The following is a 26233-nucleotide window of genomic DNA, read 5'->3' as shown; positions in this document are numbered from 1 at the left end:
AGCCAACTCAATGTCCCCACAATTCAAGACCCCAAAAGCCTTTACAAAGTTTGGTCCAATACTGCAAAAGCTGTCTAGAAGGAAAGAGAATTCACACAGTGGCTGACCCTCCCACATGACAACACATTCAAATGTACAGAGATAAAGCCACTTACTTTTTCAACAAAGGACAGTTTTTCCATTTTTGTCAATTGAAGCTCTTTCTCCAGATCCTTGGAAGAATTCTGCAGAGCTTCTAAGGTGTCCTGCAAAGTGTCATTTTTGGATTGCAGCACCTGGGTCTTCTGCTCCAATTCCACCATCAGATTTTCCAGTTTTGTTCTTTGCTCCTCCCAAAGTTGCTGTTCTCCTTCCATCTGGGACAGTTTAGAGACCAGCTGCTCTTGGTCTTGAATATGATTTTTTAGTATCCTGATTTCTTCATCCTTTTTCTCTAGTTTCTGTTTGCCATCTTCTACTTCTTGAATGAGGCCATTCACAGAAGACTGCAAAAGCATGTAATTACTTTTGGCCTCGTCAAGGCCCTGTAGCAGTTGAGCCTTCTCACGTTCAAGGGAATCTACTTGACTACTCAGGCTCTGTTCTTCTACCTTCCAGGTCTCCTGGTCATCACACAAGGCTGCTACTTCCTCACTTAGCTCTTTCAATTGTGTCTGCAGTATCTCCACCACAGCTTTAGATTCTTCTTTCATCTGTTCTTTTTCTTGCTCTTTTTCTTGCAATAGATTTTCAAATGAAGAGTTTAATGTTTCTAATTCAGACACTCGACCTTGCTCTTTTTGTAATTCTTTTGTCAGATCTTCTTTTTCTGACCTTGTATTGACAAGATCTAACTCCAAAGCTCTCAGATTTGGGGCCATCTCCTCTATTTTTGCTTTCAGGGTCTCTACCTCTGCTTTGGACTTCTCAGCCTCAAGAATCACACACTCTTGGTTTTTTCCTGATGCCTCTAGTTCTCTTTCAAGGTTCTCAACTGTATCCTTAAGCAAAGCTGCCTGATGCTCACTTTCCTTCAGTTTTTCTAAGATATGGAGCCGCTTCCTTTCATTAGTATCTAGGTGGACTTTCAGCTTTCCAATGTTATTTCTCAGCTGATGTACTTCCTGCACTGGGGAGTCCAGACTCTGTTCTTCCGCCTTCCAGGTCTCTTGGTCATCACACAAGGCTGCTACTTCCTCACTTAGCTCTTTCAATTGTGTTTGCAGTATCTCCACCACAGCTTTAGATTCTTCTTTCATCTGTATTTTCTCCCGCTCCTTTTCTTCTAATACATTTTTCAATGAAGAGAGTAACGTGTGTAATTCAGACACCTGACCTTGTTTTTCTTGTAGTTGTTTCACCAGATTTTCTTTTTCGGACCGTATGGTGACAAGGTCTAAATCTAAAGCTTTCAGGCTTTCAGTCATCAATTCCATTTGTGTTTTTAGGGTCTCCACCTCTGCTTTGGAATTCTCAGCATCAAGAATCACCAGCTCTTGGTTTTCTTCTGCCATATGCAATTCCCTTTCAAGGGTCTCAACCTTATCCTGAAGCGAGTCGTTCCTACGCTCGCTTTCTTTCAGTTTCTCTGAGATGTGGAGCTGCTTCTTTTCATCGGCCTCAATGCGGACCCTAAGTTTCTCAATGCCTTTTCTCAGCTGGTGCACTTCCTCCTGCGTTGAGCTCAGCCTCACCGCGACCTCGCCTTTCTCCATCAGTGCAGCCTCCAAGGCCTTGGTGACGGTCAGCTTTTCATGCTCCAATTCACTCAGTTTGGTCTGCAGGCTCTCGGATTCCCTTACGAGTGATTTCGTCTCTTTATTCAGTTGTCTGATTTGGCTTTCCAGCTCACTTCTTACCAAAGACAGTGCCTGAGAGTCCTTTTCCAAACTCTGCAGCTGCTCTTGGAGATGTAGATACTCATCTTGATGAGATTCGAGCTCTTGTATTTTCTCCTTCATCTTTTCAGACACCTGATCCAGCTCTTGATTTTCTTTTGACAAAGTATCTAATTCTCCACGAAGCTGGTCTCTCTCACTTGTGACCACCAAGAGTTCTTCCTCAAGACAGTTTATAACTTTCTGCTTATTTTCATTGTCTTTTTCTAAAAACAGCTTCTCTGTTTGAACTACCTCTAAGTTGGCTTCCGCAGAGAGGGCGTGATGCTCTGTGCTACCTCTCTCAGCTTTCATCCTCTGCAGCTCATTTTCCACATTGAGACATCTCTCTCTCCAGTTGTCGGTCACCTTGGCTACCTCATCTTCAATACCTTCATGTGACAATTTATCTGTGCCCATTTCTAAGTTAGAAGTGAGGCCTCTCGAACTTTCTACTCTCTGGTTATCACGAGAAAAGGATTCCAATTTTTCACTGAACTCTGACTTTTCTTTCTTAAGTTCCTCAACTATTTTTTCCAATTCTATACATGCTTCAATCTTGGTAGTTAGTTGTACTTCCTGTAAATTGAGTTTTGAGTCTAACTCTTTGATTTCATTTAGCAAGCTTTCAACTTTTTGGTCACGTTCCTTTATGCCATGAAGTAATCTCAAATTCTCATTTGATATCTCTTTTACCTGCAGTTGGAGACTCTGAATGGCTACCTGATTCTCCAGAAAATCCATAGGTACCGAAGTGTCAGGACCAGAAAGTGACAATTGGGAAATGCATTCTGAACAGCCCTGGGTTGTGTCTTCCACTGGGGTCCTGTGACTGGTTTCTGGGGACTGCTCCCCGGACCACTCTCCTATAAGCTTGATTGCACTCGTCTTAGTTATTTTCTCCATCTCTAGACTGAGGTCCTGCTGACCATCTTTTTCACAAATCTGATGGATCTCATGCTCTGGTGTCCTCTCTTTAGTTTCTGAAGTATAGTCTTCCAATTCTCTTATGTCACAGCTATCGTTTCCACCCCGAATAGCCTGTAGTTGTAAGATATAATGAGAAGGCACTTTATTTTTCAAGAAGAATCAAAATAGAATAAATAGGCTGAATGATAGTATTATTTTTGAGAAACTGGCTACTTGCTTCTGCTAAACACATCTCTTCAAAGGGCATTCTTCCCACCAAATCCACCTCTCTCCATCCAAATATTCAACACAATTAAACAAACATTCAGTAAGTGTTCTCTGTGGGCAAGGTACTGGGTATTTATCATGAACACAAACCCTTCAGGGTCAGTTACGTGATCATCTAAATTGTGATGTAGTTACCTTTCAAAATTTTTTTCTTGCTAGCAATACTGTAGGTAACCTAAATATGAAATTTTCTTTGGGATTATCAAATAAGAGGCTAACAAATTCCACATAAAATGGTCGGCTTCCATCTTCAGCATTTATGATATTCTTCAATAAGCAAAGGCAGTAGGGTTTCATGACCAGATTCCCAGCTCAAGGACCTAATCACAGATCCAGCACTTACTATATTCTTGGATAAATCACATGTTTGAACCTCACTTTCTTTTCTCTGTAAAATAGGGATCTGCTACTTTGACTACAACTGCTGTCACCTCTCACCTGCCCTCCCTACCTTACAGAGGTAGAGGGAGGGAATTAAGTGAGTCTCATTGTCTGTACGTCATTACTAGTTTAGCTGGTAGACTAGAAAAGAGAAAGTGTAAGTAACCGAACAATTTCATATTCTGTAAAGAAAGAAATGTCTCTTTGAATGACTGATATCAAATCAGAGATTTGATATCCAAATTTGTACCAAGCAAATTGTCAGAAAAGTATTCAGAAATACATAATAAACTCCAATATTTAGGTTCATGACTATAACTCTAACATTAAAAACAGTCTGAAAAAGGCAAAAGAGGTTAAAATTCATATCACCTTACCATTCCTAAGTTCCAATTTGATATTTAATGTGCTTTATTAACTCACAAAGAGTGAAAACACACAGACGTCCTGAAGAACATGTTCTGACACTGTAACATGATTTTCTCCAGGAGTCTTCAAAACACATCTTTAGTAATGTCCAATATAATAGTGTTTAAAGATAATCATGATAGAAATTTACTCCTCAAATAAAGTTGACTCACTTTCCTAAAGTTCTGGTTTATTTTTTCAAAACTTTGGTATATTCTGTTCTTATGTCCTTGAACCCTAAAAATATTTTAGTTTAGATTTAATTTCGATTTCAATTCAACAAACATTGACTGCGTGCCTACTAGGCACTCGATTAGAGAAATAGCATGTCAGTCCCACATACTTACATCGTCTATGTCGGTGCCAAGCAGAGACCGAGAGCTTAAGTCCAGACCTTGAAGCTGGAGTCGCGCTACTTCGAGCTCAAGTGTAAGGTGTTCCGTGTGTTTCTTTTCTGCCGCCAACTTGGACTCCATCTCTGCTGTCACACTTGTCAGCTTCTGCTGCCACTGTTCATTTTCTGACAAATACTGCTTCCTGAGACAGTCAAGCTCTTCCCTTGCAGAACTTAGTAACCGTTCGAGTTCTTCGATTTCCTTATTTTTCGTAATCCCTTGACTTTCAATTTTCTCTTCTAGCTTCTTGAAGGACTGCAGGTACATCTGACAGACGGTCTCAAGTTCTTCAACGCTCCTCACCGGGGCAGAGGGGATTTCTTTCTCAGTCAGATTCTCCTCCTCCAGACTACTGCAAGAGACCTTCTCTACACTGGACTGGTTTGCCAAAACAGTCCTGTCTAAATTATTCAAAAGGGATGTTTCTCCCATATGCTCTAAAAGATCTTTGTAAAAAGAGGATTCTATTGCATTACCAGGGCTGTCAGTCACACCAGAGAGTGACAAGGACAGAAAATGCTTCTCCCCGGGTCCTGGCATCACCTCCTTTACCAAGTCACCTTGAGAGTTTCTCAGACTCATGGACAAGACTGAATTTTCAGCCTTTAACGTGTCAATGTAGGACTGTAGCTCTGACATCTTAGAGCTCATCTGGCAGTGCTGATCGTGCAAAATTTTGTGTTCACTCTGTAAAGATGAGAATTTCTCCTGTAATTCAGCAAAGTGCATGCGAACTTCTTTGTTTGACACTGTCGAGTGCTCATAGGAATTACTGTCGTCCAAAGGATTTAAGGACACAGACGTCTGCTCATCTTGCTGTTCACCAAATTCACTTTCTGGCGTTTCTTTCACGAACTCACCTTGGAGAAGTCCATTTTCGTCATTTAATATTTTAACCTCATTTACTAGTTTCCCTACCTCTTCTGCCATTTTGCTAGTTGCTGTGACACATTCTGATCTTGAGTCGTTCAGCTCAGATATGAGTTCAAGCTTTTCCACCTGCAATGCCTCACACATCTTCTCTAACTCGTCCAGCTTGTTCATTGCCGTCTGTAGAGAGCACTGCAGGTGGGCATTGTCCTGCTGACTTGTTGACAACTCGTGAAGCACCGAAATGTATTTTTCCTCTGGATCTATTTCAAAGCTTCCAAGGCCGCTAATATCTTGCGACTGAGTGCCTTGTTGCACATCTCCAGTTTCTAATTCTCCTCCAATTTGTAATTCGTGCTGTAGGTACTCCTCCTTCTCACTCTCCTGAAGTTTTAATTCCATGTTTCTCACTTTAGTTTCTACTTGTGCCAGTTGCGCATTGTAACTGTCTAGAGAAGCATCTTTAACTTCAAGGTCCATCGGAAGTTGAACGTGACGTGTATTTATCTTCCTCTCTGCTACTTTCACAGAGTCTTGAATTGGTTCCAATTCTAGATGCTGATGCTCATGTTTCGTCTTCATTAATTCCATCAGGTGCTCCTTCTCTTGTAATAAGGCATTAACTTCCTGTTGCATCTTACTTTGTTCTTCCTTTAAAGTCATGATTTCTTGCTTTAAGCTGTCAGCCTCCCTCTTGGAATTGCTTTGGATATCTGTAACCTCAGATCTCAGGGCTTGCTGCACTGTCTCCAACTCTAGTATTAAACTCTGGTTTCTTTCTTCAGCTAATGCTAATTGTGATACAAATGCTTGGTGTTCCCTTGCAAATGTTTCCTTTAGCTGTCCCAATTCATTTTTTCTATCTTCACAAACACTCGTGCATTCATTCAGCAAGCATTCTAATTTAGAGTTCTTTTCCTGCTCTGCTTTATATTTTTCACTAAGATCCTGAAATGCATTTCCTGTTTCTTCACATCTTTGGAGCAAAGTAAGTCTTTCTTGTTTGTACTGGTCAGATAACTCTGAAATGCTTTTGTCTCTTTCATCTATACAGTTTGAAAAACTCTCAGTTTTCTGGAGCAAGTTCATCTTCTCTTGGGTTAGGGTTGCATTAATTTCCTTGAGAGTCCCATTCTCTTGGGTCAGCTCTTCAATGTCCTTTTTATCAAGAGAAATGATGGAACTCATTTCCTTTTTCTCCAAGCTCAGAGTTTCAGACAAAAGTTGTAGCTCCTTTAGAGATTCCTGAAGTAAATGGTTGCTCTTTTTTAATTCTTGAATCTCTGCCTGCTCAGTTTCTAACTTTTCATTCAAAAGTTGCAACTCTCTTTCCTTGCTCTCCAAGGCAGCTAAAGTTTCAACAACAACATTCTGATGAACAGAAGTGTCTTCTTGTAACTTACTAATTCGTTGACTTGTTTCAGCCACAAAACTTTGATGCATCTGTTCTGCTTTCATGAGATTTTCTTCAATTTCTCCTTTGATTTGCACCAATTCTTCACACTGCTTTTGCAGATCTGAGTTCATCTGCTTTTGAGACTCTAATGAAAATTCAAGAGAAACGACTCTGTTTTGTAACATGGATGAGCTTTTAGGACTTTGGTCTGTTTCTAAATGGCATTCGCTCCTTTCTGAAGGCACGCTTTCTTGTTCTTCAATTATATTTGCAAAGGAATTATTCACTGCAGACTGCTGTTCAAATGCCAAAAGACTTCTCTGATGAGACTCATTTGTCACCGCAGAGGAATCTCTGGATTTTAGCAGATCCCTGAGGCTCTCAGATTCAGCATGCAAGTCTTGGTAACGCTGGTTTTTGTCCATTATTTCACTTGACAGTGACTGAAGCTTATCTTCTAGATCTTCAACTTGCCCGGTAAGCTGAGAAATTTTCAAACACATATTTTCTATTTCCTTCTCATGTTTCTGATCTGAGAACTCGGCTTTCTGTTGTAGTTCTCCATAAGCTTGCTTCTGTGTCTCTGCCTCTGCAGTCTTGCTGTCTATCACATTGTGAAGGTTCCTGATCTCGACATTTAGATTTTCTCTTTCCATCTCCAATGTTCTTACCCTCTCATTGTATTCGTGACTTTTTATTTGTTGTGTCTTAAGACAGGTTTCCAAGTGATTAATTTTACTCTGCAAGCTTTCCTTTTCTGATTCCATCTGATTTAAGAGTTGTTCATTTTCACTTTTCCAGCGAGAAAACAGAGTTTTCTCTTCTTTCAATTCTTCATATTCTTTCTTCTTTAATTCCAAAGCACTCAATAAAGCTTCGGACTCTTTCTCTGTTTGGCTTAACTTTTCATTCAGTTGTTCGATGTGATGTTCCCTTTTCTTCAAAAGGTCTTGAGAACAATCTCGCTGCTTTTCCAGATCAGCCAGGGCAAGCTTCAGTTTCTCTAAAGTCAAGGAATTCTCTTGCTGATTTATTTTTTCTTGAAGATCTCTTAACATGGTTTCCTGAGAAGTATTCTTAGCTATTAAAAAAGATATTTTTTTAAGTTGTCATGATTTTAATAAATATTTATTCTACAAGAATTCTAAACTCTCAAAAAAAAAAAACCCAAACAAACTAACAGCTTCTCAAGTCCTGTACAAACTGGCATTATTGCCTGCATACCTCCTTGAAAATAGATCGCCTGATAATTATCTAAGCTTATATAAAGACAATGGAAAATGGTCCTTTTCAGGATGGCAGTACATTTGTTTATCTCCTTTCTCAGCAGCTTAAGAAAGTGTTGTTGTATAAAATACCAAGGGATTAAAAAAAAAAAAAAATACCAAGGGATTATTTTCCTAAGCACATGAAACTTTCTTTTATTCTTTTTCCTTGTATGTGTTTATGCCCTTTGGAAATACTTATTCAAGGAGAGAAAAGTGTGACAAGAGCAGCACTAAAATGGAAATATCTCAGGAATACTATGGAGTATTCCAGATTTCTCAGAAAAGTAAATAACTTCTTCGCCACTTTAGCCAAAAAATCCATAGGATCAGGCATAAGTACTAGAGTATAAAGTGCTACAGGGAATTATACTCAATATTTTGTAATAACTTATAAGGGGAAAAAATCTGAAAAAGTATATGTGTGTGTGTGTGTGTGTGTGTGTGTGTGTGTGTGTGTGTATGAAACACAGTCACTGGGCTTCCCTGGTGGCGCAATGGTTGAGAGTCTGCCTGCAGATGCAGGGGACGCGGGTTCGTGCCCCAGTCTGGGAAGATCCCACATGCCGCGGAGCGGCTGGGCCCGTGAGCCATGGCCGCTGAGTTTGTGTGTCCGGAGCCTGTGCTCCACAACGGGAGAGGCCACAACAGTGAGAGGCCCGCGTACAGCAAAAAAAAAAAAACAAAACACAGTCACTGTGCTGTACACCTGAAACTGACATGTAAATCAACTATACTTCAACTAATATATATATATATATATATATATATATATCTTAATAGTATATGGTGCTATATATTAGTAACTCTCGAGGCCTCCGTGTGAGTATCACTGGTAAGCAATATCCCCCCACATCCCGGCCCCTCACAGTGAGGGTGGTGCCTGTGAAGATGAGAATCATCAGGAAGATGTCACAAACTCCATTAGCACCTGTCCTCTGCCTAACAACTCCCCTCTGCCCACTGGCCCCTGCTAGTTGAGAATAACCACACTGCTTTCATTCAACAATGATGGGAAGGCTTCCCAAGTATGTTGAGGAAGAATAAAAGTTGTGAATCTCAATAGTAGATGAAAAAGGTAGCATGTATTATAAACTCAGATGTAACTAGAAATCATTCCTATTTTTAGCCCCCTAATCTCAGTCTACATACTGAGAGTGGAAGGCTGGTGGAGATAGCGCCACAGGGGATATCAGTCCACTTCGCGTGTGAGGACCTCAAATAATGATACTGGTGACCAACACTGAAAAACGCCCTAACCCTTTCTTTTCCTATAGTTTTCTTTAAAAAAAGCTGAAGATTGACATTTCTACCTCCTGCCATGGAAAAATTGAAAGCTGTCTTAGGGAGACTGGAATTTAAAAAAGAAAACAGTCACAGAGAAGTGTGACACCCATTACACAAGTCAGGTTAAAAGAAATCCAAGATGTGCAAATACCTCAGGGGAGAACATAAATGTAAGGGAAGACTCACTCACATTTATATATACATAAATGTGAAACGAACAGTGGATTCATTTGGTGTATACAGCATCATTCTATGGCTATACAGAGAATAAGGAAATAAAATCATTCAGTCAAGTAAGCCATCCCAAAACAATGGTCACTAAGGGCTGGGAAAACATGCATTTAACATAGGATTTTCCATTATAAGGGAAATGGTGATGGGTGAGAAGATGCGCCGTCTGGATGTAACTAACAAACACACTTGAGACACAAAATAGCACTCTGAGGCGAGAGACAGCCCCAACAATTTACTTTTGTCTGGAAAATATTTACCCTTCTGGTTTCAAAGTGCTGAAAACCAGGCATCTGGGGACTCAGTGTGTTCCAATAAAAAAAAAAAAAGTCCAACTATCACTCTGGAAACGAAAAAGTGGAAAAGCAAAAACTTTTTCCACATCAACTGCAGACATCTCTCTGGGAGAAGATATGGAAAAATTCAAAGAAGCTTCTAATGATATCCATCCTCCCTCATGGGAACATTAGCCTAGAGAAAGAACTCAAAAACGCTACATTTACTCACCCCTCATTTCTTCTGCAAAGTTCTGGCTCTGACTCAAACGCTGCTTGGCCTTCTTCAGTTCTTCCTCCAGGTGGCAAACTTCTCTGGCCCTTTGCTCAGACTGACTCTTAAGGAGGCTGTTTTCCCTCTTCATTTCCTAAAGCACAGGTTTAGTTAGTTATCACCCAAGCAGATGCTCAAGCAACTTAGGACTTCTGCCTTGGTGAGGGTCCCTAATGGGACTGTGTGTGTATCTCACTAGGGGAGGAATCACACTTTCCCTTTGAGCAATGAAGTTACATAGTTTTACTTCAATAAAATGATTTTATAAATAGAAGTCAAAAGCACAGAATCCAAAACGGATGATAATCTTTTTACTTCGAGAAATATATTTTTTGAACTTTCTGGATGTCCCTGTGGTTGTGAAAGTGTTCGTTCATAAGGAAAAGCCTATTTACAAGCTCCCCCAAAACAAAAATGCTCCAAGTCCCCATCACACCTGAATGATCAAATATATCTTTGCGGGCTTCCCTGGTGGCGCAGTGGTTGAGAGTCCGCCTGCCGATGCAGGGGACGCGGGTTCGTGTCCCGGTCCGAGAGGATCCCACATGCCGCGGAGCGGCTGGGCCCGTGAGCCGTGGCCGCTGAGCCTGCGCGTCCGGAGCCTGTGCTCCGCAGCGGGAGAGGCCACAACAGTGAGAGGCCCGCGTACCGCAAAAACCAACAAACAAAAACAAACAAACAAAAAAAACAAAAAAAGTATATATATATATATACACACACACACACATATATATTTGCAAAGTTCTGAGGTGCTAACGAACCAAAAAATTCACGTGACAAATTTTGATGTTTCGTTATAAAACCATCTTAAGGTTCACTGTTATGGGAATGTCTTTATGAGTAAAATTACCTTTAATAAATGTTCATTAAGAAAGTCTGCAATGTAAAGATGTTGGAATGGGCATTATGAAAGATGCAGCTACAAGTTAAGAGAGTCTCTGCCCCCAGGACCAGGTACCCGCCAGTGGGGGACGATGCAATACCAATCACTTAATACACACCAAGATGCACTACATCCTCAAGAGAGATGAAGTGTCCTATGGGAAATCAGAGGGCTGGAGCATGGAAGAATTAATTCTAGGTGGAGGAATCTGAGATTTCACAGTGAAGAAAGGTCCTTTGGGTACCTGATTAAATGAAGGACCCAAGCATCGATGTGCCACAGAGTAGCAGAGACACATACGCAGCCCCATACTATTTTCTAGGGAGATCTGTCTATTTTTCTGAGTCTTAAAATGAAGCAATATTTTCATGCTGAATAAAAATGCTTCTTATTAACCACATGACTTGCATAATAAATATTATAAATCCTCTATCCATATTCCTCAACCTGCTGTTCAACCTTCAATGATATTACAGCTGATAAGTATTTCAACCTATATTATATGCCACCCTCTGGACCACTGGGAATTGGCATATATCATTACAAACTGACAGAATCAAGCAACTCCCATCCTTGATGGTGGTGGGCGGGGGGGGGGGGGTGTGATTCATAAGCCTGACTTTAAAACACACACACACACACTTAAAAAATATCCCTCTGAAAAGCTGAAAAGTAGGGGAAATTTTTTAATTTTAAAGAAACAATTAAGACCTATCCTCCAAAACCCTACTGCACTGTTGGAAAACAGATGGCCCTGGCAATTCAGTGCTGGAAGTCTGCCTTCAATTATCAGTCTGGTTACTACCAGCAGATGGGTACCAACGTAGCAAAGCCAAATTCAAGAAGAGGGAGAATCTGGCTGGTAGAAAGTACTTGAAAACTTGCTGGCAGCTGCTGTTTTCATGTATATGTGTTCATTTCATCATCAAAATAAGACAAAGTCCATTGTAGTTATATTTCTGTCTCCTTTGTCCTGATCCTACCTCCCTTCCATGAGCTCAACTGACAAGCTATCAAATTAAGAGGTCAACCAGAACTAAAAGCCCGCTCCGGGCTTCCCTGGTGGCGCAGTGGTTGGGAGTCCGCCTGCCAGTGCAGGGGACAGGGGTTCAAGCCCTGGTCCGGGAGGATCCCACATGCCGCAGAGCGGCTGGGCCCATGTGCCGCAACTACTGAGCCTGCGCTCTGGAGCCCATGAGCCACAACTAGTGACGCCCGCGCGTCTGGAGCCTGTGTTCCGCAGCAGGAGAGGCCACGGCAATGGGAGGCCCACGCACCGCAACGAAGAGTAGCCCCTGCTCTCTGCAACTAGAGAGGGCCCGTGGGCAGCAACGGGGACCCAACACAGCCAAAAATAAATAAATAAATAAATAAAATTAAAAAAAAAAAAAAAAAAGCCCGCTCCAACTCATCTCAAGACTGACATTCATACCAGTCATTGTGAAATTCTGCAAAGAATGATCACTGAAGTGCAATGATGTTACTGACTTAAACTAGCATCATTCAACTAGAGAATCTATAATCGCTTGTTTACTCTTCAGACTCCAAAATAATCCCCACTCAAATGAGATCACAGATGTGAAAGGAAAAATACCTTAACGTACTTTAACAAGGGTAATGGAGCATTGTCAGTAGTGTTTCTTCCTAAAATTTAATAGCAGCTAGATGTGTGTGATCAATGCTAAGATCAGCTAAGTGAGCTCAACATAAGAGAGTAACTAGAATGCAACCATCTGAGTTGACTTAGCATTTTTATTTTGCAACTTATGTTTTTTACCCTAAAAAAAAATCATCAAATCAAATGGCACCTACATCTAGAGGCGTGACAAGAAAGCTGACAAGACACTGTATGCAAAGCTGGGTGCATCCCAGTAGGAGGAAGGAAGGTGAAAAGGAGGAGAAGAGGTGGGGAGGGACCGCAGGAGGGAGGGTGCAACTTATGTTTATGCGTCTCTTCATCTCTATCCATGTCTGTGTATAACTGGAGACATTTAAATGAATACTAAGCTCAATGAAAAGATTAACAAGTCTTTGTCTATTCTGGCAGTAGTTCCATAAATACTTGTTTCAAATGAAGGAATGTTCAGCCAGTCCTGAGACCCAGCAGGCTTATCATGCTATGGCTATGGCCAGCCCAAGAGTTTTAAAAAGCCAGAATTTAGAAAATGAACATCTGAAAATGGAGCTGTAGGCTGCCACCCATCAGCAATTCGTTTCTGCACGGCTTACAGCCACTTAGGACTTGACTGGGTGGCTCACTGCCAACGATGCGTTAAGCATACAAGGATATATTCTCCTAGGCAGCTCTTGCAACCTCACATGATTTGCAGAGTTGGGCACTAGTCTGGAAAAACACAACAAAAAACCCTATAACCACAAGCCAGCCTTAGAGCTTAGCGAGCAATTCCAGCCAGATCAACTTTGGTTTAGGAGCAACCAGGGAAGCATCATTTCCTAGGACCAGACAAAACAAATTTCAGTTACTGTGTGGCATTTCATGATCCCATCCATGAATGAAGCTTAATACGTCCCCTGCTGGGCGAAGTCTATATGGTGAACCAGGGACGGATGCAAAGGATGTGTTTTTCCCCTTCCACCTCATCATTCTTGCCTGCCAGACCAGGCCCCTTAGCGGACCCTGTTGTAATACAGGTCCCCACGCTCAGGAAGGTCCCCAGGCAAGTGTTCCCTCATCTTGGCTGTCAAATGATGGTACATGATCGCCTAACCCCAATGCTATGGAGCTGGCACTGGATGCTGGGTGAGCAGCTTATCTAAACCTTCCATTCACTTTGATACTAAATGCTAACTTTACCCTTGATTGGGCCATTACATCACATTTCCACTACTGATAATTTCTCACTGTGAGCAGCATATTAGTTTGCTAAACATGGACAAGGAAAATTGCAGTACAACTGTCTCATTTTTTTGGCATCCAAAACCTATAAGCGTGCTAAACTTGTTTGTACTTATAATTAGATACAGAAAGATACCCAGCACGATAAGACTAGAATGGGCTGCAATTTTATATGTGAAAAATCTCAAATGCTCTTTCCTTTGCCCATCCTTTCTGTGCCTATGGATGAGAGCAAACAGTGGTAGCATCAAAAAGTTACAACAGTTGTGAAGACCAAAGAGCCCTTATGTGCTTGCTGGGCACGGATCTAAACATTTGATACACAATATTTAAGTTAATCATTAATGCAGCTCTGGAGGGTTAGTATTAGTCCCCATATGCAGATGAGGAAAGTCAGACTCAGAAATGGTAATCACTGTCCCCAGGTCACACAGCAGGGAGGTGGCAGAAAAGTGATGCAATTTCAGATCTCGCTCACTTTAAAGGCACCAAAATTTTACCTCGAAGCTATACCACCAGTCTAACTGGGTAAATTGCTTTTCTGATTCCAATCCCAATTCAAACTGCAAGAGCCAGCTAAACCCTTTGAATTCTTGATATCATCCTCAAAAGAAGGCACACATACAAAAACGTAAGTTAAAGACGAATACTAAACGAATCCCCTGGCCCTGAGCTACACACCTCCAATGACTGCCCTCACTGGACACAGAAATCAATGAAATATTAAGTGCAACATGACGGGCATTGAGCTAGAGTTCATGGTGGACAGCTCCACAGCTGACAAACCAGGCCCTGCAGGGATGCATGCGTCTTCAGAAACACCTGCGAGAAATGTCCAGCCCACTGTGGAGCCTTCGCCAAGCAAACCGTTTGCAAAGTGTTTGGACCCTCTTAACCAGTCGATCGATTTTACAAAATGTTTCCACCAGGCAGCCAGTGGAGTCGCGGGAGAGTTCCTGGCTGAAAGGGAAGCTCACAGAGGGAAGAGTTCAGTGCCAGTCTGCCTGTGGAAATGTTAGCAGAAGCATCTGTTGGTTGGTCCCCACTGGCCAAACGGCGAACATTTGTTTTGCTGAAACAAACTCTTTCATTTAAAAACGTTTGCTGATGAAACCGTCATCTGATATGAAGTTTTCTTCCACTCGGGTTTCTGGGGCTGTGGCCTCCTCTCTCCAGCAGTATTACCCCTCTGAGGCTATAGCTGCTTTAACAACCTCTTCTTTGCTACTGACATACGTTCTGGTTTTATAACCATAATACACTCCTTGAAGCTGAGGGGATAAATATATTTAGACTTGCCTCACCTGGATAAATCACTGTTCTTTACAGAGAACTTAAAAAACAAACAAACAAACAAAAAAAACCGTACAATCTAAAAAGTAATTGCAAAATAGTTAAAAGATTAGTGAAAACAAATTCTTTCCTGTGACATTTGCTGGAAAAGAAACCTCTAATGTTCTGCGGTGCTTTTCCATAAAACTACAATGTAGATTTATGACTCTATTCATATTGTTTCAGTCTATTAACTGTCCCTAAATGGTTCTTAATTAAGCCCTTTAAAATAAACTCCAAGCAACTACATATATTCAGAGAGAAGCAAATTAAAGTAAGTACGGGGACCTCCCTGTTGGCGCAGTGGTTGAGAATCCGCCTGCCAATGCAGGAGACACGGGTTCGAGCCCTGGTCCGGGAAGATCCCACATGCTGCGGAACAACTAAGCCCGTGTGCCACAACTCCTGAGCCTGCACTCTAGGGCCCACGAGCCACAACTACTGAGCGCGTGTGCCACAACTACCAAAGCCCGTGTGCCTAGAGCCCATGCTCTGCAACAAGGGAAGCCACCACAATGAGAAGCCCGAGCAACGCGACGAAGAGTAGCCCCCGCTTGCCACAACTAGAGAAGGCCCGTATGCAGCAACAAAGACCCAACACAGCCAAAAATAAATAAATAAATAAAGTTAAGTACAGATAAAATCCTATCGGTAGAAGCAACATCAGGGTACGCCCAGTACTCCGTGCCATTGGGAAACCTCATCCACAATTTTGTATCGTTACCATGACTCTCCAGAGACACCGTCATGGGAATTTTCTGGTGATCAAGTGGTTAAGACTCCGTGCTTCCACTGCAGGAAGCGCGGGTTTGATCCCTGGTGGGGGAAATAAGATCCCATATACCATGCAGCATGGTCAAAAAAAACCACAAAAAAACCCAGCAAAGACACCATCACCCATGCCTGCACACACTCAACATGAAAGTTAATGTTGGATGCTGAAGCCAGAGTAATACAATTTACAATTACTTGAGGTTTTTATAACAATATTAAATCTAGAAACTCTTTATCTGTAAAAAATTTTATATTTAAGTCTATCACTTTGCACAAGGTTTTTAATATTTGATGATGCAAAAGCCAACCCTTGGAAAAGGGATTTAAATTATACCTCCCATCACCAGTTTTGTTTCTTTCCATTTAGAAAATCCCTTGCTTTCTTCCATCCTTCCACCTCACAGGTGGTCTAAAACAATCTTAAGAAAAAACAAGAGTAGTACATGGTCTTAATATAAGTCATGCTTTCCTATAATTGCTAGATGTGTATTAGTAAGTTATATCAGAATAGAAAGTGAAAAAAAAAAACCACATGTTCTATGTCATAGATTTTATACAAAACACTGTAATATATACTTCTGGCAAATTAAAAACAAAAATGTAGCTATAATAAACTACTAGAAAATGGAATAGAAATTCTTTAACCCTCCCACTTCCTCCTGTACAGAAGTTGACAAATACTCTTCTCTACCCCTCACTTACCTCACTGCTTCTCCTCAGCTCATTTTCCTTGGTCTGACTCGCCTGTAAGGTCTGTTCAGTTCTACTGAACTTTTCCTTAAACTCTTCCAATTTTTTTTCCAGCTGGTGCTTTACAGATGTGACCTACAAGTAGAAAACAAAGCAAAGCTTCATTTTTCTTTACTTTTTAAATAACTATGTATTCTTAAAGAATAAAAAGGTCATGGAATATAATAATTGATATCATCTATTTTGGTTGAGACCCACTATACATAACAGCTTAATAAGGCCCTAGAAGTTGAACTTAAAATACCGTCATGTCAACCTGTGACATTACTTGGCAGCAGCATATGTTGATGAAAAAGGCTAGGTTTGAGGAGGAAGCCACAAGGAAAACAATTAACCACAAAAAAATAAAACAACTAAATAGTAATAAACTAATTTTTAAAAATGAGATAAGAAATAACAAAAATTGAGAAAACAAACTGGGAGAACACATTTGCAATAAATACAACAGAATAAAAACGATATTTCCAAAATACAACACATAAAGCATATCTATGATTCAATATACAAAGAGGCAAGCCCATTTATAAAAAGAGCAAAGGACAGAAACAGAAATGTTATACAAAAGATACAAATGGCAAATCACCTTCTGAAAGAAATAACCTCAATGGTAATCAAGAAAGTGTGAATTGGGACTTCCCTGGTGATCCAGTGGTAAAGAATCCGCCTTACAATGCAGAGGATGCGGGTTCGATCCCAGGTCAGGGAACTAAGATCCTACATGCTGCAGGGCAACTAAGCCCATGTGCCGCAACTACTGAGCTCGCGCCTCTCAACTAGAGCCCACGTGCCACAAACCACAGAGCCTACGTGCTCTGGAGCCCACGTGCCACAACTAGAGAAGAGAAAACCCGCACTCCACAACTAGAGAGAAGCCCGTGCACCACAACGAAGAGCCCTCACGCCGCAATAAAGACCTGAGGCAGCCAAATAAATAAATATATATATTTTAAAAGTGTGAATTAGAACAATGATAAGATAACATTTTTCACTCCTTAGTTGGCAAAATTTTAAAAATCTGGACTATCTCCTATTAGGAGGATGGGAGGAAACAGGCCTCTTACAGCTGGTGTCAGGTGAACTGCTACGACTTTTCTGGAGGGCAATTTGGAAGTACCTATCACACGTGAGAACACATATGTCCTCGAGGCCATCAATGTCACATGTAGGAAGCTGTCCTACAGAAGCACCAGCAACACACATCTTTACCTGCCCAATGATACCACCAATGGTGCTACATGAACCTAAATACCCATCAGTAGGGGAATGACTAAATAAACTACAAAACATCTGATAAAAACAAGGCTCAGACACTACCAACAGAATGCTTCCTTTTAAACCAAAAAAAAAAAAATTATACATTTGTGAATGTATATTTTTAAAAGTCTTGGAGGACATCCAATAAATAGTGCATAGCAATTTATCCTGGCACAGGAAGATTTTTTTTTCTTTTTTCCAAACCTGGACAGATGGATAAAGGAATGACTCTATTAGAACTTCAGATGATCCCTCGTATGTAAGAGATATCAATAAATGTTGGCTGTCCGCATTTCACCTGCATTCCCCCATCCCCAGCTCCTCTGCTACTAGAAATCAACATGTCCTAGGCTGCTATATCTTACATTTGGGAATTAACCTGTATTTTTCATATGAGACAACCTAATTGGTAAACCCACACTTTTAGAAAATAAACAAACACTAAGAAAATAAGTATAACTCTGACAACAGGTGAATACCTGACATAATCAGCATAAAACTCTAAAATGTGTCACCCTCTCAGGGAAAATGGGTGAAGTCAAGAAAAGAATGAATTGGGAATTCCCTGGCGGTCCAGCAGTTAGGACTCTGCGCTTTCACTGCTGAGGGCCCATGTTCAATCCCCGGTTGGGGAACTAAAATCCCACAAGCCTCAGGGCGCAGCCAAAAAAAAAAAAAAGAAAAGAATGAATGACCACATTGCTTCTTCTGACAGCATAAAGCTCTGGATATTTAGTGCTTCCGCATTGCAGATGGAGCAGGAAACTAAACAGACGAGACCCTGTCCTCATGGAAAGATCTGAGTGATGGAAGGAAGATAATATCTTTTTAAATTAATTAATTAATTTATTTTTGGCTGCATTGGGTCTTCGTTGCTGCACGCGGGCTTTCTTTTTAGTTGCGGTAAGCAGGGACTACTCTTCATCGCAGTGTGTGGGCTTCTCATTGCGGTGGCTTCTCTTGTTGCGGAGCACGGGCTCTAGGCGCACGGGCTGCAGTAGTTGTAGCATGCGGACTCAGTAGTTGTGGCTCGCGGGCTCTAGAGCGCAGGCTCAGTAGTCGTGGTGCACGGGCTTAGTTGCTCCACGGCATGTGAGATCTTCCCCAGACCAGGGCTCGAACCCGTGTCCCCTGTATTGGCAGGCGGATTCTTAACCACTGCACCACCAGGGAAGCCCCAGAAGATAATATTTAAATAAACAAATAACTCTATTATATGTCAGGTGATAGACTTTATGGAGAAAAATAAAGCAAGGTAAAGAAACAGAAAGTACCTGAGGGCAAGGGTCTATGTAGTGACCACGGGAAGATGTCATTCATAAGGTGACACTGGAGCAGCAAGTCTTCAGATAGTGAAGGCTCACACCCTACAGATCTGTCTGGGGACGGAGCACCCCCAAGAGCAAAGCCCAAAGCTGCCACTTGCTGGGTGTGTCCCCCCATGGCAAGGAGGCCACGTGGACAGGTAAGCAAAGGGAGAGTAGGAGATGGGGTGAGCGGGTAAGGTGGTGGGAAGGCCACCTAGGCTGCTGCATACATTTGGAATGACCTGACTCTTACTCTGAGAAATGGGGAGTAACTGCAGACTTCTGAGCAGAGGAGTGACATGATCTGACCTATACTTGAAAAGACTCCCTCTGGCTGCTGATTGAAAACACACTGTGAGGAGGAAGGGTGGAAGCAGGAAGACCAGTTAGGATGCTGGTACAGAAACCCAGGTGAGAGATGATGTGTCTTAGACCACATATAGAGCTGGAGATGGTGAAAGCAGTCAGATCCAGTGTAAAACATAAAGACAGAGAAGTCAGGTTTATTCTTAGCAGGGAGGTATGTGGCACATGAAAGGTTTCTGGGGTAGCCAACAAGATTCTATCCTCTGACATATATAATGGTCACAAGAGAGGCATGCCTTATAGTAATTTATTGTTGTACATTTGTTCTATATAGATTTTGTGTTCTAACACACAAAAAAGTTTATACTATTCATATAATACACACATATACTCATGCATGAAAATATACATATGCACAGATATACACAAATACACATGCACACACATGTGTATGTGTGTGTGTGTGTGTGAATAAATAAAGGTAGAGCCAGCAGAGTTTTAATGGATTACTTTGAGGTGTTGAGAGGAAAAGAGGAGGTGAAGATGACACTGAGGTTTTAGCCTGAGTGATGTGAAGAATGGAATTGCTATTTACTGGGACAAGGAAGACTAAGCAAAGAACAAGTCTGAAAAAAGTTGGAGTTCCATTAATAACATGTTTCAAGTGTGAGATGCCTATTACGTGTGTGACTGGAAATATCAGATGCACACCCACAAGTGTGAAATTCAGACCAGACATCCAGACTGGAGATATAAACATGGATGTCATCATCACATGGATGACACAGAAAGCCATAAAAGCAGATGAGATCATTTGTGCAGGGAGTGTTAAATAAGTAAATTATAATTTTCAGTGCTTTGACTATTTGGAAGCATAAATACTTGGGATAGCTCCCAGCTGGTGGCATGACCAAGAACCAATGGAATATCAGAGACGCCCACAGACCTTCAGATCTGAGATCCTCACTCACTGCACTCCTTCTCTAAACAAGAAAACCGAGACCCAGAAAGGTTCAGTTTGCTCTCCACTTTGATACGTAAGGAAAGTGAGGATAGAGCTTTTTTTTTCTTTCTTTAAAGGTATCATATGTCCGCTGTGGTACAGAAATGACATGTATTAAAAAGGGGGTGGGGAGGTTAAGGAGGAGGGAGAAATCAGTTAGCACCCTACTTTATCCAGTTCAGCCTGGAGGATGTTGTGCATGTTCTTGGCTTGCTGTAGCTCCTGGGTGAGCTTGGCTTTCATCTGAGTGAACTCTTGGTCCAGGGTTTGGAAGGAACGCTGTTGACGGGAGAGCTCCTAAAAAGCAAAAGACAAATGCATCAAACTGATGCTGGTTAACAAGGGAGATCCTAGGGCGAGACCCATTCTTCCCCCAGGCAATGCTCTTCTGTAAGAGCAGAAGATTATGGGAGCCAGTCTGCGACTACCTGATGATTGATATAGGCAGCCTTAGCACGGGTCCCGGGCATCAGATCCGGGTCTCTGAGCGGAAGAGGAAGGAGTCCGCCAGGAGAACACATGGAAACTGGCCTGTTCCCGCCTCATCCCCGACTTAAATGAATCACCTCTGTTCTGAATTATCCAGGGGCAAAAGAGTAGAGCTGAGCTGTAGCCGGTCACAACTCGGCTGAGAAATCAACACACTCAAAAATGGAGTTTAAAATGTCAAATAGCTTATGCCACTGACCATTGAGAATGACAGGAAGGAAATGCCACCAATTAACTTGGACAATCACACAGGGACACCAGGTTAACATTTCCAGTCACTCTCATTAAAAGACTATAGACCCATTTCAAGGCTAACTCACCTGAAACTGATACCAAGCCTTATGCAAGGGCATCTTCAGCCCTAATTTGTCTGCCAACTTCATTCCCCTCCCCATCAATTACCTTCCTAATGTATTTGCCAACTCACAGCCTTTAAATACACCTGGTGAATGTAATACAATTTCCTTTAGAACACAGAGTGTTTGAAATAAGAAATACAATCCTTTCCTACTTGGTGTCAAATTTCAAACAAATCAGAAAATGTTGAAAAAAAAAGAATATTCTAAGTCCCTTCTCCAGTCAAAAACTAAAAAATGGAAAAGTGTGAAGGAAAATATAGTGCCTTTTCCGCACAAAGCATTTCCCGTCTAGTGGAACATCCCAAATAATGACAGACACTCCTCTTTTCAAATGATCAAACTAGGAAATGCCGACAAGAGCCTTCTGGACAAACTCCTCATGAATCCATTTACCTTACCTCTTGGAACTCTTTTTCTTTTTCCTTGATTTTCTGTTCCAGAGAACATCTGGCACTTTCTGCATTTTGACGCTGACAACTCAAATCTTCAGTCAATTTTTTCAGTTTTTGCTCCAAAGCAATACACTAACAACAAATTAAGACACTCAGTACAAAACAAAAATTCTTGGAAAGAAGCAAACATTCTGAATTTTAGAAAAATTAGTCCCATGATCTGGTTCAAGTTTAACATAGTGTTTTGACATTTTTATTTCATAAAAAGTTGGGTTTAAAACAATTAGTCAAGTACCAAAACCACTACAATTATTTTAGCACACATAAAATTTATATTTGGGAAATATTAGCAAGGATGTAAAGCATTAGACCATTTAAATAAATACTTCATAACTTGTGCCATGAAAAAAGAAATCAGCATGTCTGAATAATGATTCACCTAATGATTTTTTGTTTTTGCTTTTTTTTTTAGAAGATGTTGGGGGTAGGAGTTTATTTATTTATTTTTGCTGTGTTGGGTCTTCATTTCTGTGCGAGGGCTTTCTCTGGTTGTGACAAATGGGGGCCACTCTTCATGGCGGTGCACGGGCCTCTCACTATCGCGGCCTCTCTTGCTGCGGAGCACAGGCTCCAGACGCGCAGGCTCATTACTTGTGGCTCACGGGCCTAGGTGCTCCGCGGCATGTGGCATCCTCCCGGACCGGGGCTCGAACCCATGTCCCCTGCATTAGCAGGCAGATTCTCAACCACTGCGCCACCAGGGAAGCCCTCACCTAATGTTTTGTTGCACGGGAATGAGAGGTTAAAATGCAGTGATGTTGGGCTTCCCTGGTGGCGCAGTGGTTGAGAGTCTGCCTGCCGATACAGGGCACACGGGTTTGTGCCCCGGTCCGGGAGGATCCCACATGCCGCGGAGCACCTGCGCCCGTGAGCCATGGCCGCTGGGCCTGCGCGTCCGGAGCCTGTTGCTCCGCAACGGGAGAGGCCACAACAGTGAGAGGCCCGCGTACCGCAAAAAAAAAAAAAAAAAGCAGTGATGTTGACCTGCGTAATTTAGAGGCTATAAAATAACCAGAGGGTACCCATTATCCTCATGTGATAGTGTTTTTCAAGCACAACAGATTTTGTGGGAAACTTAAATATTAATATGCATCTTTCCACAATGCTCCCACTATGCCATTTTAAATATCTGGAGATTCACAGCACTCCAAAGAATATCACAATGGGTTTTAACCAAGCTGCCAAAGGCAACACGAAGAACATGCATTTGTCCTTTTACGTAGCCATTTATCTTTTTTTTTAATTGAAGTATAGTTGATTTACAATGTTGTGTTAGTTTCAGGTGTACAGCAAAGTGATTCGGTTACACACACATATGTTCTTTTTCAGATTCTTTTTCATTATAGGTTATTACAAGATATTGAATATAGTTCCCTGTGCCTTACAGTAGGCCCTTACTGTTTACCTATTTTATATATAGTAGTGTATATCTGTTAATCCCAGTTTATCCCTCCTCCCACTCTCCCCTTTATAACCATAAATTTGTTTTCTATGTCTGTGAGTCTGTTTCTGTTTTGTAAGCAGGTTCATTTGTATCATTTTTTAGATTCCACATATAAGTGATATCAGGTGATATTTGCCTTTCACTGTCTGATTTACTTCGCTTAGTATGATAAGCCCTAGGTCCATCTATGTGGCTGCAAATGGCATTATTTCATTCTTTTCTATGCATAGCCAGTTATCTCTAAAATAATTTTTAAAACATGAACTACATCAAAATTTAGGATGCTCTTCTAAAATTAAATCTTCAAGTGTTAAAACCCATTCCTCTGATGCTTCCCTGTGGTGTTCAAATCCTTGAACTGCCCTACAAAGCAACTCTAATTTCCCAGGAAAGAATGAGAACAACTCACATTAGTGGGGGAGAAGTCCTGTTCCAAAAGAAATGTGCCCCAGTTTGGCAAATCTCTCCACTAATGTATTTCTCTGAGACTCATTATAGTCCGATTTAGAACTATTAGAACTATTAGAAATTTAACAGAAAATTCAGAGGAAAAGAAAACATTATGTAAGACTTTCCTGGAAGACCAGACACCAACTATTAACTAACCAAAGATGAAAAGATAAAGCTGGTCTGATTTTGCAAATATCATAACTTTAAAATACTGGATTCAAAAAGTAAAATATTGAGCAGTTGTTCAAATTAATCCACTGCTTTGAACATTAAGACACCTTTGTCATTAACCTTATTGTTCTTGAATTTTTAAATCCCTAAGGAAAAGTATGAAAGAAATTATTTCTAATAATAATAAATATGAACTCAACAAATATGTCTAGCACCATGCTAGGCACTGGGGATATAGCAGTAAACAACTCAGACAAAAATCATTGTTGCCTAAATGATGGTCTAAAATTTTGACAGGGACTTCCCCAGTGGCACAGTGGTTAAGACTCTGTGCTCCCAATGCAGGGTGCCCAGGTTCAATCCCTGGTCAGGGAACTAGATCCCACATGCATGCCGCAACTAAGAGTTCACATGCCACAACTAAGGAGCCTGTGTGCCACAACTATGGAGCCCCTGAGCCGCAACTAAGGAGCCTGCCTGCCACAACTAAGACCCATCGCAACCAAATAAATAAATAAATATAAAAAATAAAATAAAATAAAATTCTGACAATTTTCAGGGGGGGAAAAAAAACATGCATGGCAGAGTAGATGAATGAACCCTTGGCACCCTCTGCTGGCACTCCGTCAAACTGCAACATATTCCACTATAGGATCTCAGGATCAATCAATTCTTTCTTATTAGAAACAGTAGCTTAAAAAAGAGCCTTTAAGAGTAATTTATATTTTATTTAGATTATTTTTTATGCTGATATTTATGATGCACAATCCATGTGCAAGTACCTGGCCACTAGGTGTCATGAATGCTCCATAATACTCTAAAAAAGGGTCCAGAGCTCAAGTCCTTTAAAAATATACAGCATATGACCCTGGAGACTCAGTGCTCTGAACCAATGAGCTTTTCGCTGTAAAATACGGGTGCTGAAGTCTAGCTTTGCTGCCAGTCCCAGCACTCTGTTTCTACATGAGTTCAAACCTTGCATCCCACACGGTTTGTAAATACTTGGAAAAGAAGCATACGAGAAACAGTGTATGTTCACTAAAGCACACGGTATTGATTTTGGCTAAATTAGCTCCATTTTATTTAATAGGTAGTTCTAATGGTACATCAGGGAATAGCATAAACAAAGCATAATCTGATTTCAGCAACATATTGGACAAGGTCATATTATCTTTAGAGACAAGATGGAGAAAGGTGGACTGAATTTTCAGTTAGGTGGGTTTGTAATTTACAGGAAAAAAATGGAATACAAAAAGCATTGAACGAATGAGTCTTAAGAACTTGGAGAGGAGTCTCCAACAGAAAGAAAGCCAGAGCTATATTCTCAGCACTGTCCTAGTCAAAAATCCTAATTCATGATCTGGTAAGAAGAGACTTCATCAAATATGCTAGCCAGTACAAGGATTCGGTAACCTTGTCACACCAAAACCAACAAGACAAAATGTAAAAGGATAAGTATAATTCTCTTATATGAGAAGGCGTGACTTGGCAGAAGTGCAACTGAAAATGAGCTTCACTGACAAGGAACTTTATTGATATAATAATAACAATTATTATTATAAGTTCACCATGTGCCAGGCACTATATGCCAAAACCTTTATAAAAATTATCACAGGTACTTCCCTGGTAGTCCAGTGGTAAAGAATCTGCCTTCCAACGCAGGGGACGTGGGTTCAATCCCTGGTCAGGGAACTAAAATCCCACATGCTGTGGGGCAACTAAGCCCACGTGCCACAACTATTGAGCTTGCGTACCTCAAAGAGAGAGCCCACATGCCACAACTAGAGAGAGAAAACCCACACACCACAACTAGAGAGAAGCCTGTGCACCACAACAAGAGAGAAACCCGAGCAGACCACACGCCGTAACGAAAAGATCCCACATGCGTCAACAAAGACCCCGTGTGCTGCAACTAACATCCGATGCAGCCAGAAAAAACAAGGAAAATAAATAAATAAAATAAATAAATATTTTTTAAAAATTATCACAAACTTTACAGCAATCCTATGACAAAGGCATTATTATTAACACCATTTTATTGATTAGGACACTGAAGTTCAGAAGTTAATTAAATAGCTCCAAAGCAACACAACTGGGATGTAGTAGAGCCAGGGTTTGAATCCAAGTCTTTCCAACTTAGAAAACCAAATTACAAACCCAGACTGCACAAAGAGAATAAATATATAGATCAAGGGAGATCATGTTCCTTCATACATCTAAGCCACAGTTACCAAGAATTTCTCGGTGCAAAGCACTGCACTAGAAGAATTCTAAAAATGAACCTGGACTACCACTTCCAGGTAGATGGAAGAGATGAACATTTCCCTCTACCTCCCACCAAGAATAATCCAAAACCTTGCACATTACATTAAAACAAACATTAAAAAGCTCTGAAAAAAAGAGAAGAAAGATTAACAAGAGACTTTGGAGCCCAAGGAAAAACAAGACAGTGCTGAAAGAAAAAAACTGTTAACCTTTAGAATCCTATACCCTGCAGAAATATCTTCCAGGAATGAAGAGGAAATCAAAACATTCCCAGACAAAAGAAAATTTAGAGGATTTGTAAC

At 41.1% G+C, this 26233-nt stretch overlaps 1 protein-coding gene across 2 annotated transcripts in view; it reads right to left on the bottom strand.

The window, feature by feature from the left end:
* Window positions 1-26233, bottom strand: part of CENPF (centromere protein F) — a 61019-nt gene that overhangs the window by 16401 nt on the left and 18385 nt on the right. For both annotated transcript variants that reach the window (XM_004275243.3, XM_033438010.2), the window contains exons 8-13: window positions 21548-21673; window positions 20470-20598; window positions 16384-16506; window positions 9794-9929; window positions 4190-7584; window positions 156-2897 (exon numbers count right to left, since the gene is read on the bottom strand). In XM_004275243.3, the coding sequence (XP_004275291.2) occupies window positions 156-2897; window positions 4190-7584; window positions 9794-9929; window positions 16384-16506; window positions 20470-20598; window positions 21548-21673 (6651 nt within the window). The remainder of the gene's footprint in view (window positions 1-155; window positions 2898-4189; window positions 7585-9793; window positions 9930-16383; window positions 16507-20469; window positions 20599-21547; window positions 21674-26233) is intronic.

This window comes from Orcinus orca, chromosome 1 (genome assembly GCF_937001465.1).
Source record: "Orcinus orca chromosome 1, mOrcOrc1.1, whole genome shotgun sequence".
NCBI lineage: Eukaryota > Metazoa > Chordata > Mammalia > Artiodactyla > Delphinidae > Orcinus > Orcinus orca.
Note: the sequence above shows the minus strand (reverse complement) of the source record. Positions and strands in the feature narration are given on the sequence as shown.